Source organism: Ctenocephalides felis, unplaced genomic scaffold, assembly GCF_003426905.1.
Source record: "Ctenocephalides felis isolate EL2017-DRISC unplaced genomic scaffold, ASM342690v1 CF-g0.4_SCAFFOLD_01886, whole genome shotgun sequence".
Lineage (NCBI taxonomy): Eukaryota > Metazoa > Arthropoda > Insecta > Siphonaptera > Pulicidae > Ctenocephalides > Ctenocephalides felis.
Window position 1 is genome coordinate 77,738,742 of NW_020538040.1, and position 20,087 is coordinate 77,758,828.

General features: G+C 29.0%; 2 protein-coding genes across 2 annotated transcripts; both read right to left on the reverse strand.

Annotated features, from left to right (window-relative positions):
* Positions 1-985: 985 nt before the first annotated feature.
* On the reverse strand, positions 986-4,814 carry LOC113375383 (cell wall protein RBR3-like). The gene is made up of 4 exons (XM_026615319.1): positions 4,726-4,814; positions 4,422-4,620; positions 3,193-4,352; positions 986-1,057 (listed from the first exon to the last, which is right to left on the reverse strand). The coding sequence occupies exons 1-4, from the start codon at positions 4,768-4,770 to the stop codon at positions 986-988; spliced, it is 1,476 nt and encodes a 491-aa protein (XP_026471104.1). The 5' UTR covers positions 4,771-4,814.
* A 29-nt stretch (positions 4,815-4,843) lies between these two features.
* LOC113375384 lies at positions 4,844-16,772 on the reverse strand. The gene is made up of 13 exons (XM_026615321.1): positions 16,385-16,772; positions 16,126-16,319; positions 15,557-15,696; positions 15,148-15,403; positions 14,928-15,051; positions 9,337-9,476; positions 9,098-9,248; positions 6,754-6,879; positions 5,580-5,625; positions 5,420-5,505; positions 5,106-5,348; positions 5,002-5,035; positions 4,844-4,866 (listed from the first exon to the last, which is right to left on the reverse strand). Exons 1-13 carry the CDS (start codon positions 16,547-16,549, stop codon positions 4,844-4,846), a joined length of 1,728 nt encoding a protein of 575 aa, XP_026471106.1. The 5' UTR covers positions 16,550-16,772.
* Between the last annotated feature and the right edge of the window lie 3,315 nt (positions 16,773-20,087).

The window sequence follows — 20,087 nt, forward strand, 5'->3', positions numbered from 1 at the left end:
GTACTCAAAATGGGATCGCAAAAGATTTTAATGCCAAATATTTATATCATTTTACAACATCACGTCTAGATTTTTGTATGTTTTACAACCAATTCTAAAATTACCTATATATTTTCATATATACATGCATTATTACCAAATAAATAAATTATCTGAAAATATATATCTTTTTTTATGGATCGTCAAGAAACTAATAAATGGGGTCGCGAAGAACAAACGTTTAAGAAGCCTTGCTCTAAATTAATTCGAATTTCAATAGAAACCTTTTAAACAGACATATTATATATGTAATCATATTAATTTAACTTAAGTATAATTTAAATCGTTTAAAATATTCCATTCTACTTCGTGTTCTAAAAATGCATTTTATTTAAGTGCAGACTATATCGAGCATAGATAAACAAGTATTCATTTCAGGTAACAAAAACCTTTTGTAAGCGAAAGTTTAAAAATTGGCACACATACGCATTGCTCCAAATTAGGAAAATGAAACTATCAAATCAGATTTTCTGTTGACAACATGAGTTAAAAATATAAAACGGGAGTTAAAAATATAAAACATGAGTAATATTTATACAAATGCGTTATAATTTATTTCCTTATACATCAATATTGTAAATTCTGAAAATCACATGGTATCAGATTTAGGATGCTACATTAAAAACATTGTGGATATACCATTCTTTTAATATATTTGTATATAATCAATTGGGGAATTGCAATTCAATATACTTAAAACAGCATGAATGTTTAAAATTTAAATTAATTTATTGATAAAAATATGTATATTATTGACAACAAAAAATACAAATACTTCATAATGGATGTCTTTTATACACTAATTCACACAATCCTTTATATGCATATCCACATATACATAGAGATTTATTATATAAATATTTTATATATACATTCCTTCACAAATGTGTAAATATTTTGTATATTAAAAGTATAATTAAAATAATTAAAATTTAATACTAAATTTTTAAGTCTTGTTTATAAAATCATCCAAATTTGCGGGTGGGGCTCCAAGAAGTGCAACATAGTCCGTATTATCCTAAAAATATACGCACGATTAATCATAATGATTAGTTACAATGAAGATATTAATAAGTTTTGTATTAAACATAAGTATATAAATATGTTCCAGATACAGGGGCCTAGTAACTGCCGCCGTATCATCGCCCCCGGGATACGAAGCGTGAGCAAACGTTAAAAAAACTGTTTTTCACGGAATACAAAAGTCTAATTATTAATGAAAACTTTGTACCAACTAAGTTCAATTTCGAAGAAAAGAATGCACGTGAAGATATAAAAAAACAATTTTTTAGTTTCTTTTCTAATTTACAAACAACAAAAGTCAAATGATCATGAAAACTATTTGTACCAACTAAATTTAATTACGACAAAAAGATGAGTATATAAAAATATAATTTTAGAGTATTATGATTTTTTAATGTTTGTCATATTTTTTTCTCTACTATCTGAAATCATTAAAGCTTTACAAAATGCAAATAATGACTAGTAGAAAACTATTATTTTATTGAGTCGTTTCTTAAATAGCTTGGGCAAATTAAGAAAAAAATAATTCAATAGATGCTGAATGAGTGCAAAGATTTAGCAAAAGAATGGAGGAAAACGACCGTTTTTACAAACAAGTTTTTTGACGAGTTATCGAAATATGAGAGAATTTCAGTAAACGTGTCCTTATGCTGATTAAATGTATTAATTTTCTCAAAGATTTCGGAGCTTGAATTGATTAATATGTTCAAAAGTTGTACATTATAATAACTCGATAAACAAACAAAGTGATAGAGAAAACTGTGTTGCCGAAATACAGTAAGGTAAGATAATCTCATTAGTTTTTATAACCAATTGAACGAACGCTCTTTAAATAAGCTTAAAATCTGAAATTCAAAATTTATTTATATTGCTGATTAAATTCAATCGTTTTGCATCCACTTTTCCCGAGGTAATAACAGTATGCCTCATGGGCGCTCCATACTATACGATTATTTGTGCAAATATGTGTTTGCGCAAATACTCTCAAACATACGTAACGTACGAAATTCGATCGCAAGTTTGCTCAAACTTCTTACTACACATACACACGTTCACGATTTTCATGAATTTGCACAAGTAATCGTTACAACTGCACATGTTGAGAGAATTTTTTCAAAAATAAAACTGATTATCTAACCTAAAAATTACTTAACTGGTAAATTGGCTCATTATAATTAAAGTCAAGAAATGGCCTTCCGATCTACCAAACACCTAGCCCAATGTCTGCACGCGTCCTGACGTAGTACGCGGCATACATCATCACGTCATCGTTCATTTATGTTATTATTTTTGTATTACTGTTTTAATTTAATTTTTATTTCAACTTTTTTCATTTTATATTCAATGTATTGCATTTTTTGTTTTTTTGTATTTTTTTTTTTTTTTGCTCATATCAATTTTGTAAATAAGACATTAAAGTTTTGATTAACAAAAATAAATTGTAAAAAAAAAAAAAAAAAAAAAAAAAATTATAATTAAAGTGACCATATTTTTTTGCATAAAATCCAGGACGGATTAGAATGTGTGTGCGATCGGAGGCACATTTTTTCATTTCAAATTTTCTAGTTGAAATATGTTTAAAAATATATTGGCAATGAAAACATTTTTAAAAATTCGGGACAATCGGAACAAAACACCTAACACCGAGACAAATACTGCTTTTAGAAAAATCCGGGACGCAAGGCTAAAAATCGGGACTGTCCGGGCCAATCCGGGACGTATGGTCACCTTAATTGTAGTGCAAGTTTCCGATAGATGTAAATAAACTACTTAATGAATAAGAATTCAGATTTAACAACTTTTATAATTTTCATAATATAATTTTGAAATTTTGATGCCATTATTCCAAAACATAATATTAGTAAGTCGGATTTTCTGGCGAAAACAAACATCTACTTCGTGAAGTAAAAATGAATTTCAAATTGTTTGTAGGAATTTTGAAAGATAAATATTGATGATGAATAAATTGTATGCAATGTTTTTTTCATTTTGTGAGAAAGTTTTGCTTTTTGCGACAAATTTTGATACCCCCGCCAATGCACATAAGCCCCAGATAGTTAATAGAAACGCGTGATTGATTTGTTCAGTGATGGTTATGTAGAAAATAAAAAAAAAACATGTACAATATACCTCTTCATCCTCTGAAAATTCATCAAATGAGAGATTTAAGTTTGACTGCTTCTCTTGAAAATCTGAGCTAGTTTTCAAAAAATTACGTTGCTTGGTTAATACTGGTGTAGATCGAACCAGTGGTTTGGAACCAGTTTTTGCTTTAGAACCTGGCCTTATAATATTTGTTATTTTAATGTTTTTAGCATTACTAGGTGTCAACTGAATACTAGGATCTCTGTCCAAACTTCCAATATACGATTTTCGTGATATCTTGGGAGTGCTACTGGTTGACTTATTAACATGATCAAAACTACTTGTGCATGCTTCCTTAGACTGTAATAACGAATCTGCAGATTTTGGACTGATACCAGAAGCAGATTTTGTAGATAATGATGATAAATTGGAGCTTTTTTGATCAGAACTGGAAAAAGTCAAAGGTGCAACTGCTGTTACCGGTGAATTAACTGTTGTACAATGAGAAGTAGGCGGAGATAAAAACTGTGATGTTATTGATATTGTTTGTCGTCCTGTTTGTGATGAAGGTCTTGAAGTTGATGAAGATATTGTTGATAACTGTGATGAGCTTGTTGTATATTTTCCAGATGAAGAAACATTTGAAGAAGAAGTTTGAATATCAGTGACAAGTGGAGATACTGTAACTACAGGTAAAATGGTAGCTGTAGGTTTCGCATTTACAGAAACAGATTCAGCCATTCCTAGCATTGGAGGTGTTCTTGTTGGTGGTGGTGTTCCCGTATTAAATTGATTCCTACTATCCGATGATATTCCAATAGATGAACTGACAAAATTAGAACTATCGGAAGACAAATTTTTGGACATATTTGTTTCAGTATTAGCAGGTCTGGACATAGGTAGGCGAATCGGAACTGGTGAACACGATTCAAATGTAGATGAAGTTAAAGATTTGCTTGAAAATGTATCAGAAAAATCAGGACGTGATGTTGTGACATCTGATGATGAGTTGTTACAGTTGTCATTCGTTCCCGTACTTGATGGGAAAACATTTGTTTCATTCATATTATGTAAATTTGCTGATATATATCTTGCAGCTTCCATAGTTTCTCTATTTAACTCTTCAAATTGTGCCTGTTCTTCAGAAATGTAGTCTAACAAATACGACATGTCAAAATCTTCCACTGGTTGTTCTGGTAGTGCAACTGAAAGTAAAGTTTTCTCTCTATACACTATTCCTAAACAGAAATCAAAATGCAACTTCAAAAACTTACAATTAGCAGGTGCATTATCAAATCCAGGTTTGTATCTTTTAAATTTTTGTGGTCTTTTATACATTGCTTCTCGAGTCCTCTTTGATGTTTTAAGACTATTTAAGTCACCATCATCCTGGTCATCACTTTCAGGTGCTTCAATTTTAGGTACAATGTTTGCAAGAGTGACATCATTTTCACCATCACCATCTTCATTTAGCTAAAAGAAAAAAAAATTAAAAATCTTGAAAACATTTATGAAGGATAATAATATGCTATTAATAAAAGAATTTATTTTTGAGTAATAATATTGATAATAAAATACCTCAGCTGGTTCAGTTTTAATTTCATCTGCACACAACATAGGCATCGGTACTTGCTTTTTGCGAAGAAGATATTCAGCAAATAGTGGTTCTTTTTAATAGCATCCACAGCTAATGCAGTTATGTGATTTGCAAATCTGGAACTATTAAATAAAAGAAAAAAATAATATGATTGTTATAAAAACACAACATGCGTATTTATATATGAACTTTAATTTGTGGCAGAACATATCAAAAGTAAATATATAATTTGAATATATTCACAAAAACTAACTCACATTGATTTTGAAGCAATTGTTCCATGTTATCCTTCTGAAAATGAAGTTCAAACAAAAATTATAATAATAAGAATTATACTTATTACAAACTATAAATAAGTTACCTCTAGTGGTTCTTGTTTTATTTCGCTAGATTTTAATAGCTGCGTGATAACATTTGGAATAAGTTCTTCAATTTGTTGCTCAACATTTTTTTTTGCTGCATCATTTGCTGAAATTTCCTCATTCTCTTTTGACTTCAAAATATCGGAAGCACTCATGCTTGATGTATTTTCTCTGAGTTGTTGGGATTTATTCGTTTTTGACAAGCTTTCTCTATATGTACTTGAATTTCTGCTAGTTGAAATCTGTGCAGAAAATAGATATAAATTTGCAGATGATAATTTCACTATAATATTACATTATAAATTATTAATACCTCATCCTTATTAGAACGTTTGCATTCTTTGCTACTTGATCTTAAATTATCAAATAAGGAATCATCAAAGTCAGAATTGTAATGCTCTAAAATTAAAAGATGAATATTAAAATGTTAAAAAATGTCAAATATGATAATTAACTAATATAAAAATATTTACCATCTAAATCATCATGATAAGGAATGTCATAATCGTCTTCATCAATCTAAAACAAATAATTGTACAATAATATATAAAAGTATGCTTGTTTAGAATATGGGCATAAAAACTACTTTACTGTTAGCTTAATAATGACAGTTAAGCTAATATATATATATATATATATATATATATATATATAAGATATATGTATATATCTTGATAGTTTTTTCGACATATTTCAAAGTAACTAGCAGCCCATTCGTCGAAATGAAAAAGGTAATAAAGTATTTAAGAACTTTTATTTATACGTTTCGACACAAGATGCGTGTCATCATTCAGCAACTACAATAAATTTGAAAAGTTTTACTAATAATAAAAAACATTATAAAATAATTATGAACATAGATATATATATATATATATATATATATATATATATATATATATATATATATATATATATATATATATATATATATGTATAAGAGTGGCCCTTAATATGGATGTTTTCAAATCTCCTTGCTACCATGGAGTAAATGCTTCCAAAAATTGATAAAATAAAAAATTTCTGGAAGTTTTAGCTCTTAATATTAACTCTAACGTAGTTCGCACTCCAAACAAAGTTTCTTGGCTCTTCTTTTTAAGTAAATACGTAATTTATAAAATATATTAAATTTTTGTTTTGAATTTTTTTATTCATAATCAAAATAAGCAAATATAATATTATTCAATTTTGATTCACTGGTCGCTAAGTTATGGAATTCTAAAAAACAAATGGAATTTTTCCCATGTTATTTCTATAAGAAACTTTGATTGTAGTGCGGACTATCTCAGAGTTAATATTAAGAGCTAAAACTTTCAGAGAATTTTTTTTGATCAATGTGGAAGCTTTTGAGTCTCTAGGAGCCAGGAAATTCGTAAGCATCCATATTAAGGACCCACCCATATATAAATATATATAAATATATATATATATATAAATATATATATATATATATATATATATATATATATATTAGGGTAAAAAAATAAGAAATTATTACACTATTTATATTTACTTTTGAGTAAATATAAATATATTCCACGCAAAAGAAAATGAGTATCAAATTAGGAAGTGCTTATATTAGGATTTGCTAAAATTGCATATATTAACTCAATTAAAGCAAATAATAAAAGCAGTAATAATTAATACCTCCATTGGTCCATCATGTAAATCACTACCACCAATGTCTCCATCATCTGTCATACTAAGCGAAGACTTCTTAGATTGTTGTTTGGTGTTTCCTGCACTTTTAGACACAGCTTCTTCACTTAAGTGCTGATTGATATATGTAATAAACATTTTGACTTTATAATGCAATTACTGAGTATCATGTAATATAAGTGATTAATAGTGGTACAAATGTAACTGAAGTCATACACAAATTTTAATACAGAAGTTGGGTAAAACCATCAGCATATTATTTAATTTAAATAATATATTTTAATATTGTATATTTGATTTCCTCTACAGAAATAAAACTAAAAATGAGTGCCAGTTTGATGAATTCTTTCAGCTTCTTTCCAAAAATAAATCCAATCAAAACAGAACCTTGAGCAAACTCTTAAATTTATCACATATATATTAGGCTTGCACCAAATTATATATTCGGTCACTATTTGGTATATTCGGACCTTTTTTGATATTCGGCCGAATACCAAAGCTTGTGATGAATCTTTATTTGGAAGACTTTAGTTTACATAATATGATAATATATATATATATATATATATATATATATATATATATATATATATATATGACTAAGATATATATGTCGACGTTGATACATATTTGAAATATTTTGCAGCCCAACCATCAAATTAAAAGAAGGTTAATATATAAAAATTCTTTATACTATTAGACATTTCGACACTTAATGTGTGTCATCATTCAGTAATCTAAAAAAAACATTACATAAATAACAACATTTGATATTAAATATAAAAAAATATAAAATGTACATGTAATTTAATCTCAAACAAACAAATCTCCAAACCCTTAGGTTTTTCTCTTGAAGTTTTCATTCCTAGATTTCCAAAACTTTACTCTTATTAAGGTTCACAAACCAAATTTACCTTTCAGACATAAATATACTATTGTTTCTGACATAAATTCTCCTTCAAGCAAAGTCTCAAAACATATTAGCTCTATCTTTTCAAAAGTTACCATTTCTTCTAAATTTAATGTTTCCAATTCTTTTAATTTAGCTGAAATTTTAAACAATTCTGAAATTCCTCCTAACATTTTTTGCCAGTTTTGACGCAATTTTCCTGTTTCCAATATTCCTTGGAATCTTGCTTTACAAGCTGTTTCTGATTGTTGGAATGATATCCACCCGCATACATCTATTGACTTGATTTGGTTTAAAATTATTTTAAATTTCAATTTTGAAAATACTTATTTTTGTCTTGACAATAAATTTTTTCACAGTTTTTTGGTTCGCCCATGGGGTCTAGTATTAGCCCCCCTGTTGTGGCTGATTTAACATTACAAATTTTAGAAAACTTCATTTTGACTAATCTTACCATTCAACCTTATTTTTACTATAGATATGTTAATGACATTCTCTTATGTTTAGATAAGGATTATGCATCACACACTTAAATTTCTTTAATTCGTTCAACAAGCACTCGCAGTTCACTTGTGAACTTGATGTTAGTAACTCTATTAGTTTCCTAGACTTAAAAATTATTAGAAACAAAAATGTCATCCTCGCTGACTGGTTCCAAAAGCCAACTTAGTCAAGGTTATATTTAAATTATTTTTCCTATCACTTTAAACAGTCATTCTTCATCCCTAAATAATTCTTCTTCAAAATTAAATTCTTTCTCTTTAAATAAATATAAAGGTGTTATTTGTTTACCTTTTTTAAGCAATTTTTCTTAATTCTTAAGAAAGTTATTTGCCTCTGAAGGTTTTCTTTCAGTTTCAGTTTCGATAATACGTTCAGTTGTTTTTTTCTGCCCTTAAATCAAAAACTCCTGCGGATAGAGTTACTGACGCTGTATATGAGTTGGACTGCAATGATTGCAACAGTTGCTACATTGGGGAAAGTTCCCAATATATACACAGGAGGGTTAATCAAAATATACATAACTCTAGAAACCCAAATCAATTTAAAACTATGTTATCAGAACATATGATTAACCTGAACCATATCATCAATATGTCCAAAGCTACCACCTTATATACTGAAAAGAATTGTGACCTTAGAATGATAGTTGAGTCATTACTTATATCCCTTAATACTTCTTCAAACGTTAAATAGAATGAAGAATTTTTTTATATCAACTTACTTTTAATTCGACAATTTAGCTGCAAAATACTTCAAATATATATTTAACACTTATATATGTTATAATCCTTATCTATGTTAATACTATTTAATAGACTGTTACTCTGAATGTGTAAAAAATTAAAATTCAAGTAAAAGATAGCAATTGTTGGATATATGTAAATAATATCAACATTTGTTAATAATTGTAATACAAACCCCAGGTGTCTTGCTTTGGCCTGGTAATCCAACAGCTCCCTTGTGTCTTCTAAATCTTACTATTATGGATCGAGATTCCAAGCTAAGACTATGAGTATCCTTAAATGCTTTAATAGCTGCTTCTGCAGATTGGTAACTTATGAAAGCATATCTATAATTAAATACTTTATAAATATTTAAACTCTATGTGTTGTTAAATATTATTAAATTTTATAAATATTTTGGATTAAAGCAATCACCTTGTGTATTTCATCTTTTGAGCATAACCTATGTCTACTCGAAATGCTGTGGGATATATTGCTTTTACAGTTTCTGCAGTAATATTTGTAGGTAGATTTCCAACATACAATGTATATGGATCAATTTTTTCAGGAGCAAGCTAGGATGCAGATAATATAAAATATATTAAATGCATTGAAATAAAAAAAAATCTAATATACATACATACATACATATATATATATATATATATATATATATATATATATATATAATACAGTGTTGGATTTACAGTAGGGGCAGTCGGGGAAGTGCCCAGACGACAATATTTATTTGTGTCTTTTACCATTTGTGATGTTAAAAAATATATATTTTACCACTATGCACATACTCATACCAAGGAGTAATAATGTTTTCATTGGATACAAAATAGTGTGCATTAAGTGTTTTTTTTATTATTTTTGTTTTTCTATGAAATTTCTTACATATTGTTTATTTAGTTTTAATTTTTATAGTTATATTGATTGCCACTGAATGAAAGCTAAGACGCTAGCCGTATGGATTTTAAATAAATTTCTAAAAACTCATACAATTTTTATTGATGTAACGCCCGACTTTTAAACTAAATATATATATATATATATATATATATATATATATATATTATATTATATATAAATGGAGCTCGGTATTTTGTTAGGTATGGTAAAACGTTAAAATGACTGTACGGATTTGGCCAGTCTTAGTCTTGAAAAATTCGTGCTAATCCTTAAGTTGTGGATAAGGTGAGATATTATTTCAAAACCGCGTAAAAAATTTACATTTTTAATTTGAAAATTTTTGTTGTAGCGTAATTTAAGGGGGTATTCTAGTGTAGAATTCAAGGGGGTATTCTAGTGTAATTTTTAAAGTGCCGTAAAAGAAAGCAATGAATGTTTTTACTATCCATTTTTTTACCACTTGTTTATTAGTATTATTAAAATGCAATACAAAAATTAAAAAAGTGTGGGGTCTCAAAAATTGGAACCTCAGTCTTGACATGATTTCAGCTCTCCTAGCCATCCGAAATAAAAGAAATAAAACGATTATTAATCTACAATGATGTCGCAATCGCCCGAATTAGCGATGAGTAAAATTTTTTTTTTACAAATTGGCGAACTTACTGTTTTTTGAGTTTCTCGATTTTTTTTAAAAATAGTAAAAATTGGAATTTGGGGATAATCCTAATTCGGGCTATAGATAGGCCTATAAACAAGACCTTCTAAACACTTCAAGTGAATCGGTCGAGTAGAACTCGAGAAATCGTGTCAAATGTACTGAAAAAGTATGTTCTGAGACAAACGCATTAAAAGTTTTGCGTGAAGCCAAACCAGTATGGAGACCGAGTCAGCAAAATGCCTATATCTCCGAAAATAATTCAAATTTTCAAAAACCTTTTCGTACCCATATTTTTAGATAGTTAAACTTTGAAAATATGAAATAAAAAAAAATCGATATTTTGAATTTCTACGGTAGAATAATACTCCCTTAAATTGAAACAATAGACGGCAACTCATGCGCCAAATGTCAAATGGTTTTGGCAGATGTTCAATTACATTTAATAGGATGTTTTAGATAAATATTATTTAATTGTAGTAAGTAGTTTTGTTTGTAGTTTTATTCATAGACAAACATGTTATTAAACGTGCCGCAAGTGTTATTAGAAACTCACAATATCAACTTTTTTAAAATGTTAAAATATAAATGCACATTTTGGCGTTATAGCATTCTTTTTTTGTAAATCATATGTTACTCAAACTCGGTGCTCTGAAAGAACTCATTTGTATAATTTTATACTCATTGGTATTGAATGGTTTACCCATGCCTCATATAAATGCTTCTTGGGCTTATTAATAAGCATTGCCACTGCCAGCTTAATCTAAAACTGATGTCATTTAAATTGGCTCCTTTTGATATTCAAGGTTTCTAAATACTACTGTCGGTGCCCGATCACGAATTGCTGTGTTATGCATATTAATAACTAGTGGTGTATGGCATCGTGCCTTAAGACAAATGACTGGAACTGCCCGTACCGTAACAAAATATTTGAGAAATATTAAATGTTTTCAAATAGATTATTATAAATAAATACTGTAACATTGTCTAATATTTATAAGAATTATATTAACTGAATTGCAAAGTTAAAATTATTTATTTAAAGTATATAAGTGAACTTTAGAACTTTAGCAAGAATTAAAATTAAAATCTTAATCATTTTCGATAAACAAACAAAACATTTTCGAAAAAAAAAAATCCAAAAGCAATTGTTTCGTCGACACAAGCAGAAGTTTTTTAAATCATTCAAATCGGATGCTTAGTTATCTCAAAAACTGCCATTTTTTGTACATTTAGCTCCATATCTTTGAAACGGCTGAACCTGCCTTTGCCAAAAACTAATCACCATTTCTCCCCATCATTACAAACTGAATGTTTTTTAGATTATTCAAATCGGATGCTCCGTTCTCTCTAAATCGATTTCTATTATCGCCACTCTTCTCTCTGTACCTTCGTAACGGCTAGACTTGCCTTTGCCAAAAACTAATCAGCACATCTCCCTATCAATAGGGATCGAATGTTTTTTGAACCATTCAAATCCGTTTATCCGTGTGCCCGAAAAGGTAAACGAAAAAATGCGGACATACAAAACACGCACATACACATCCATTTTTTCTGGGGTATGCCAAAATGTTCAGAAACCTTCAGAACATGAAGATATGCAAAAATTTTCATTTTCGATTTTCGGCCCATTCTTATAACTACCCTCTGGGAAGTTAAAAATCTTAACAAAAATGCGATTCTGTTACGCGCTCGTATCATTAGTAATTAATTGCTGAGCTGTATTAGATGTATCTTCGAGTGAAATAACCCATTCAGCACCACAATAAGTTTATAATAATATCAGTAGTAATTTTGCTGCAAAAACTAAACAACCTTCACAATTGCATAGCACTTAACACATATCAATGAAACAACTATGAAAATATGATCAGAAAATTTTCATCTATCCCCTTTTACCACATATAGGGCAACAAACACAACCAATGTCACATTTTAAATTATGGGGGATTTTCAATAATGAGAGGTACAGTAGAACCTCGATTATCCGGACCTCGGTTATACGGATTCGCGATTATCCGGACATAATCGCGTCGGAACTTGCATATTCTGATGTGCATATATACATTAATACATTCTCTGTTTTGACGTGCATATATGCATTTTAAAGGGTGGTGTTATCCCTTAAAGATAAAATAAATATTATAGAATCATTAAAAAAGGCGAAACCGGCCGTAAATTAGCTGATAGGTATGGTGTAGATACATCCACTATAAGCGATATTAACAAAAATGCCGATTCAATTTTGTCGTACACTTGCAAGTTAGATAGTGAAGAGGAGAGTGAAAATCGGAACATGATGAAGAGACCGAAAAATTAACTCTTAGAAGAAGCTCTATATTGTTGGTTTTTACAAAAACGATTAACAAATTATTTGTAAGCAACTTTTCTTCTTCATTGATACTTTACGTACCACCTGATTATTTTACCTCATGATCAATATAATATGTATAATGTAATCTAAGAAAATATGTAAGTGTTAATTTTCTAATAAACTTCGATTTTTGTTGATATCTATGTATGCATTTGTTATTTTTGATAAACAAAACATTATTCTTCATAATTTGGATTATCCAGATTTTCGATTATCCCGATGCCTATCAACAACAATTAGTCCGGATAATCAAGGTTCTACTGTACTCTATTTACCATTACATTTTTTTACATAAGATTATACCTGAATATTCATCAGCAGAGTTGGAAAAACTATTAATTTAGTTTATCTCTTATAAAATTCCTTTCTTAACTTAATATACTTTTTTATTTAGAATTATCTTATTTTTTACACCTTTGCCATGGTGAAGGCTCAGTCGGTCCTTTTTACCCCAACCACATGTAATCTTTCATAGAGGTTATGTAAAAAAACTATTGAATAAAAGATAAAACTAGTAATGCTTATCAATGACAATTAAATAATGTAATTTTAAGTGGACCTTTGTACTCGCGGACCTTCAAACCCCGCTCTACCCTATTATTTTAGTGCTAAATAAACTCTTTCTAATGCTGGAAGTATTAATACATTTGATATAATGCGAGCTTTATAACCAATTTATTATTATAAAAAACCCTTCAAATCTTCTTATTTGAATTGTTGCCTGTTATAACTCGAAATATGAATGTCCCATTCTACTTGGTTCCAAATTTAGGATCTTAATTTAAATAAAATAATAATCTAAAAATGATCTATAAAAACAAATGAGTATAAAATTATACATATGCGTTTCTTAGAGTACAAGCTTTGAAAAAAATGATTAGAAAAAAATGAGTGCTATAAAGCCATAAAGTGTATTTTCATATTAACATTGCAAAAAAGTTGATACTTTGAGTTTCTAATAACACTTGCAACCCGTTCAATAATGTTTGTGTGTATAAACAAAACTTCATACTACAATCAAATAATATTCATCTAAAACATCCTATTAAATGTTATTGAACATCATCTGCAAAAACATTTAACATTTAATGTATGAGCCGCCATCTATTGCTTCATTTGAATTACCCTTCTACAAAAATTTTCAAATTAAAAATGTAAAGTTTCTATGCGGTTTCGAAATAATATCTCACCTTTTGCAAAATCTCTGGATTAGCAGGAATTTTTCAAGACAAAGACTGGCCAAATCCGTACAACCATTTTAAAGTTTTACCATAATAATAAGTAGCATAATACTGAGTAGCATTTTTATACATAAGATATATATATATATATATATATATATATATATATATATATATATACATTAGGGTGGTCCTTAAAATGGTAATTTTTGAATTTCCTTGCTCCCAGGGGCTCAAATGGTTCCAAATAGATAAAAAACAATTCTCTAAAAGTTCTAGCTCTTAATATTAATGTTTAGATAGAGTGCAATTCAATCAAAGTTTGTATGGAGAGAGCATGGAAAAAATTTTGAAAATTTAAAAAAAATGTTTTAGGTATAACTTAGCAACAAATGAAAGAGTTTTATTCATTCATTTGTTCGCTAAATTACATCTAAAGAACATTTTTAAAATTTTTGAAAATTTTTCCATGCTATTTCCATATAAAACTTTGATTGAATTGCGCTCTATCTAAACGTTAATATTAAGAGCTAAAACTTTCAGAGAATTGTTTTTTATCAATTTGGAACCATTTTAGCCCCTGGGAGCAAGGAAATTCGAAAATAACCATTTTAAGGACCACCCTAATATACATATATACCATCTCAATAAATGTAATGTAGTAATCAGCAGATAATGCTAATTCAAGATTGCATTTTATATAGTTACTTTGATGTCAAACCACTATAATTAAAACGATAAATTCATATTTTTATTTAATATTTGTGAGTAGTCTTGAACTACAAAAAATATAATTGTTGATATTTAAAATATCATACAATTGAACCCAATCTTCATATAAATCAGAAAACTCGCAATTAAATAAATGAGGTAAAAAATAACAAATAAAAATAAAATTTACCTCTTTTGATTTCTGATTAATTTTTTTTTCTACTGTTATTTTCCCACCACCAAAGGTTACTTCTCGCAATTGATTTTGAACAGAATCAACATCAGCACCTTCACAAAGTTGTACAAAACAATATCTAAAAATATTTAATATGATAAAACAACCAAACTTTGCATGTAATTAGCAATAAAAAAAATATTAAAATTGTTAATATAAACAGCAATCTACCAACCTGGGTGTTGATGGTTGTTGAAAATGCACATGTTCAATGTTGCTATTGAAATTCTTAACTATTTCTTTATTTAACTCGGCATCAGGAAATTTTAGAATTAAGGATTGTGTATTCTGTAGTCTATTATATTCTAATTCTACAGCAACTGCTTTTTCAGCAGATTCTAAATCCCAAGGCTTCGATGAATATTTTTGAGACATTGACTTGCGTTTACCTTTCTTGTTAACAATAGTCTTCTTACTTTCATTTTTTTCATCTGAAACTAATGTTACAAGTAATCTAAAGAAAACGGTAATGCTATAATTCTGCATATTTAAATCATTTGAGCATTAACATTTAAAATATTTTGAAGAAAACAGTTTAACTCAATACAGTCTATAATACTTGACACTGCAAAATATTCATTTACCATTTATACTGCCAGATTCAGAAATTCTATCATTATCATTAGAGTAAGTATTGGAGAAACGAGAATTTGAATTGTTCATGCTATTTGGAAACCATTGCGGTGCTCCACCACTTGAATTTGAACTTCTTGGTGACTTATTACTGCAATGATTAGTGTCATTAAATAACAAGAAAAATGTACCAACACCAAAAAATAGTTTCAATACATAGAATATTTGAATTTATTATTTGAAAGTATATGCACAACTCCAAACATTGAACGTAATATAATAAAAGCAATGATATGTATTTAAATCGAAATAACCATATATTTTCTGTTTTATGAATTTAGAAATAATGCAGCACAAAGATATATAAGATAAAGTGTATTATATTTTTTTCTAAATTATAATATCAAATAGCTATTGTTATTGAAGATAGTCCGAATGAGTTTATATATAATCAATATTTAGTCGAACTCATTCTAGTCTTTTAATAAACAAATTAACATGAAATCTGTGTTAAGATATTGTATTAGTTTACACATTCTATGCAAAAAAAATGCAAATATTAGACGTATGTTAACATTACATATAAGAATCATTTCCTCGTCCTGGTGCGCGGCCTCTTCCGCGACCTCTAAGCTTAAGATTCGGTATCACTGATGGTCGAGTTTGTTGAGCATTTTGAAAATTTCTAGGTTTGTTCGGGGTCCAAAAAAATGCGGAAGCATTAGCAAAATTAGATGTTTCGGCGGCATTGTAATTGTAAAATCCATACGAGGCCTAAAATCAAATGTTGAAATGATACAAATATAGGACTATCTAAAGGTAATCATTCATGCTACAACCTGCTGCTGCTGCTGTGCTGGACCACTGAACCAATTCGATTGAAAATTTTGTGAAGTAAAAGGTGCTGAATTGAAACCGGGCGGTGGCACAGAAAAATCAGGCAAAGGTACTGAGAATCGTTTTGAATCACATTGGTAAGAATTATCAGTTTTGCGCTTTGCCATATTTTATTAAATTGTTTAAAAGTTAGATGGTATATTATTGCAACACGAGCACCGTTGCTGAATCGAAGGACTTAATCAATTACTGCGATGAAAATCATTATCGTAGATAATAGTAAACAACAACTAGACGAGAAGTAAACAATCCGAGAAGACACTAGCTCTAGTGTCTAATATCATACAACCACAGACAAAAGAGATAATATTATACAGCACCAAACGTCAAATTATACAATACGAAAATAACTAAACAATTCAACACTACCAACTTCACGACACATGTTCCTAAAACTTTCGACCGTAGAGCCCAGAGCTCTACGGTCGTAGCTTATGTTTAGTTTTCTATGGCTCGTAGACTCGTAGCGCCTGTGCGTTTCGGTTAAAATAATTTCGAATTTTTGATCGCGATTCTGCGAGACTTCTACGATCTTGCGATGTAATTGATTGAAACGTATGGATTTTGTAATAAATCTTTAAAGTAATTCATGTTTTTATTTATGCAATATAATTTTTTGCATATCTTTACGTTTCAGAAGTTTGTGAACATTTTGGCATACCCCAGAAAAAATGGATGTGTTAGTGCATGTGTGGAGACAATTTTTCGTCGACGATTTCTAGCGTACGGATTATCCTATTTGAATGTTTGAAAAAAACATTCGATTCCTATTGATGAGGAGACGTGCTGATTAGTTTTTGACGAAGACGGCCGGGTCTAGCGGCTTCGGAGCTATAGAGCAAAAGTGCTAAAAAATGTCAGTTTTTGAGAGAACTAAGCATCCGATTTGAATGATTCAAAAACCTTTTTGCTTGTGTAGACGAAACAATTGCTTTTGGGGAAAGAAATTTTTTTTAATTGAAAAAAAATTTTTTTGAATATCGAAAAATAATTCGAATTTTAATTCTAATTTAAGATAAAGTTCTAAACACCACTTATATACATTACTTCGAATAAATCATTTTAAACCTTGCAATTCATCAGTTTGTATAACACTTAGAAATATTAGTCAATGTTATTCATTTTAATTCCGATTGATTAAGTTTTGTTTATTTACTTGAAGTTACATTTCTCGAATATTTCATTAAGGTACGGGAAGTTTCAGCAATTTGCCTTAAGGCACGATGATGCCATACGCCACTAGTTATATTTAATTTCATTTTTGAAAAACTCTTTCACGCTATTATTGCATTTGAAAATTTCATTTCGATATATATGCCCAATAAACTATCATTATACTCTTAACTAATCCAATTGACGTTATTAGATTGGACTGTAGACGGTTGTAGACTTTTTTATCTGCGGTTGTAGAACTCAATTATTATTTGATAAACATCTGATAAATATATGTATTCAATTAAAGCTATAATTTTATAGTATTCTAGAATACTGAATATTTGTATTGATGTTCAACAAAACAATGAAATTAATTGATTATTATAAATAATAAATTGAAAATTAATAGAAGTCATGAGCTTATACTTACTACTTTGACCGATTCCAAATAAAATATTTTTACACCTTACAATTTAAATTATTGAACCATTTATGTTAAACAATATAAATAGCAATTGCAAACTAGTATAATACGCACAAATAGTTAAATTTATTAAATTCCCGAGCGAGAAGTTTATTTTTTCTCCAGAATATTCCATTTGCTCATTTTATGTTCTCTCGATGTCTCAAGTTATTCTGAATCGTTTGTCCTATTATTACGTCTAATAAATTTTAATTGATCATTGCAGGTCAACATATCTTCTGTTGGAAGTAGTGTATGTGGTTTTATTTTTATTTAACACATTTTTTTATGTTGATCTTCGGCTTATTTGTAAACATTTTACCATTCTTTGAACAAATGTTTAATATTTTTACCCGCAACTGCCAGCGCTGTATGAGAAGTCCTCCCTTCCAATCTAAATATATACTACTGTTTTGGTATATTCAAATTGCTAGCGTTTTGAAAAGTATGATTTCGCATGTGGAAATCCTCCTAATCCATAAAATTACAATTTTCCCAGGAATATTTGACGCCTTGGCAAGAACACAGAGGATTTACTACATCGCAATGTTCATGATTCAGTCGTAAGGGCGTCGACGCATCGAGCAAGTCCCTGGTCAAATTGACGGCCTCGTGTTACTGAGAAGACTTTCATTTTGGGGATATAAAGATTTTTATAATACTTGAAATATTTTTTAGAACACGTGTCAAGTATTCTCGATAGTTTTTCCTATTCCTATGTGAATAGGTTTAATGATAAATTGAGCGATAATAATTGTTTTTATTTGTTTTGTAGCAAATGCCAGGTGATCTCGAAAAGCATCACACCGCTGGCGCGTACGCACGTCTGCATTTTAATTTATGCCGCCCGATGCAACTGACAAAAATATCGCCCCATCACTGAAATTTTGCCGCAAAAGACATAAATAATTTGATAATATTTTTGATTTCTCAGAAAAACTGCAAAAATTTATTAATTCTCAAAAATAATCAAATATTTTCAAATCTTCATGAAAATATATCAACTATTTTGATAGTTGGCTTTCACTTACATTTTCAAAATTATAATATACAAAGGTTCAATTTGGAACATAATGCATAATTTTTTTAAATAAAAAATGTTATTAAGAAGAATTAGTTAATTAAATTGTGTAGTATATTTTTTCGCTTTGTAAATTTCACCGCACAAGAACATTTGCCGCCCTCGGCACTAAACCCGACTGCTGGTGCTGTAAATCCACCACTACGTGACTTCGAAACCGATGGTTAGCCGAAAGTCGGGAGTATTTAATAGAAATAAATATTGAATAAACTTATTTGTTTGCTAGTTAACCACGCCATAGTTTGCTGACAAAGTAAATCAATAATTCACAGATCAGCTGTTTCATGCAATATATCAGGCTTCTATTCCAGTTTCCTTAATGCCGCTTCCACTGTTGACTGTTTATTTGAAATTTCACAAGAACCTTTGACCATGCTTCATATTTTTAGTCCTGTTCCTCAATTTTCTTCTTATTAATGCTCTCTCAGGATCGACAGTAATGCTGGGTGCAACTGGTTTAACCTGCTCTTTGTTTCCAAGCAAAAATCTCATTTCCAGCAACTATTTGATCAAGTTGTTGAATAATATTACCTTTATCCTTTATTATCCATTGTCAATTAGTTTATTCTCAATTATTGAGGTTTTCAGGAACTGGTTTTTCAAGCCTACTTATAATTTCCTTATAGTCACTAGTCTAGATTTCCTCACTAATACTAAACTAATTACTGATATCAAAACACTATATCAAATTACACTTTACAACTAACAAAAATTCACACTTTATGTATAACAGCTTTATATAGATTTTGCCCACAGTAGGCAAGGCTTTCGCAGCAATTACCAGACCTTTGTAAATCCTATTTCAATGCTAGCGATGCCAATAAAACATCATATATATACATACATACATATATATACATATACATACATACATACATACATATATATATATATATATATATATATAATATATATGTTGTTTGACTTAAATTTGATGTTGAAATGT

Bases quoted from the DNA above. Each gene is read 5' to 3' on its own strand.
- LOC113375384 (XM_026615321.1), bottom strand. From the start codon at position 16,549: ATGGCAAAGCGCAAAACTGATAATTCTTACCAATGTGATTCAAAACGA. The intron at 5,626-6,753 runs GTATTAATTATT...TATTTGTTTTAG, and splicing joins TACATGATGGACCAATGGAG to ATTGATGAAGACGATTATGA. The intron at 5,349-5,419 runs GTATTAATAATT...TTTTCTGCACAG, and splicing joins AACGTTCTAATAAGGATGAG to ATTTCAACTAGCAGAAATTC.
- LOC113375383 (XM_026615319.1), bottom strand. From the start codon at position 4,770: ATGCCTATGTTGTGTGCAGATGAAATTAAAACTGAACCAGCTGAG. The intron at 4,353-4,421 runs GTAAGTTTTTGA...CTTTACTTTCAG, and splicing joins TGATAATGCACCTGCTAATT to TTGCACTACCAGAACAACCA. The intron at 1,058-3,192 runs GTATATTGTACA...GTATATTTTTAG, and splicing joins AATTTTCAGAGGATGAAGAG to GATAATACGGACTATGTTGC.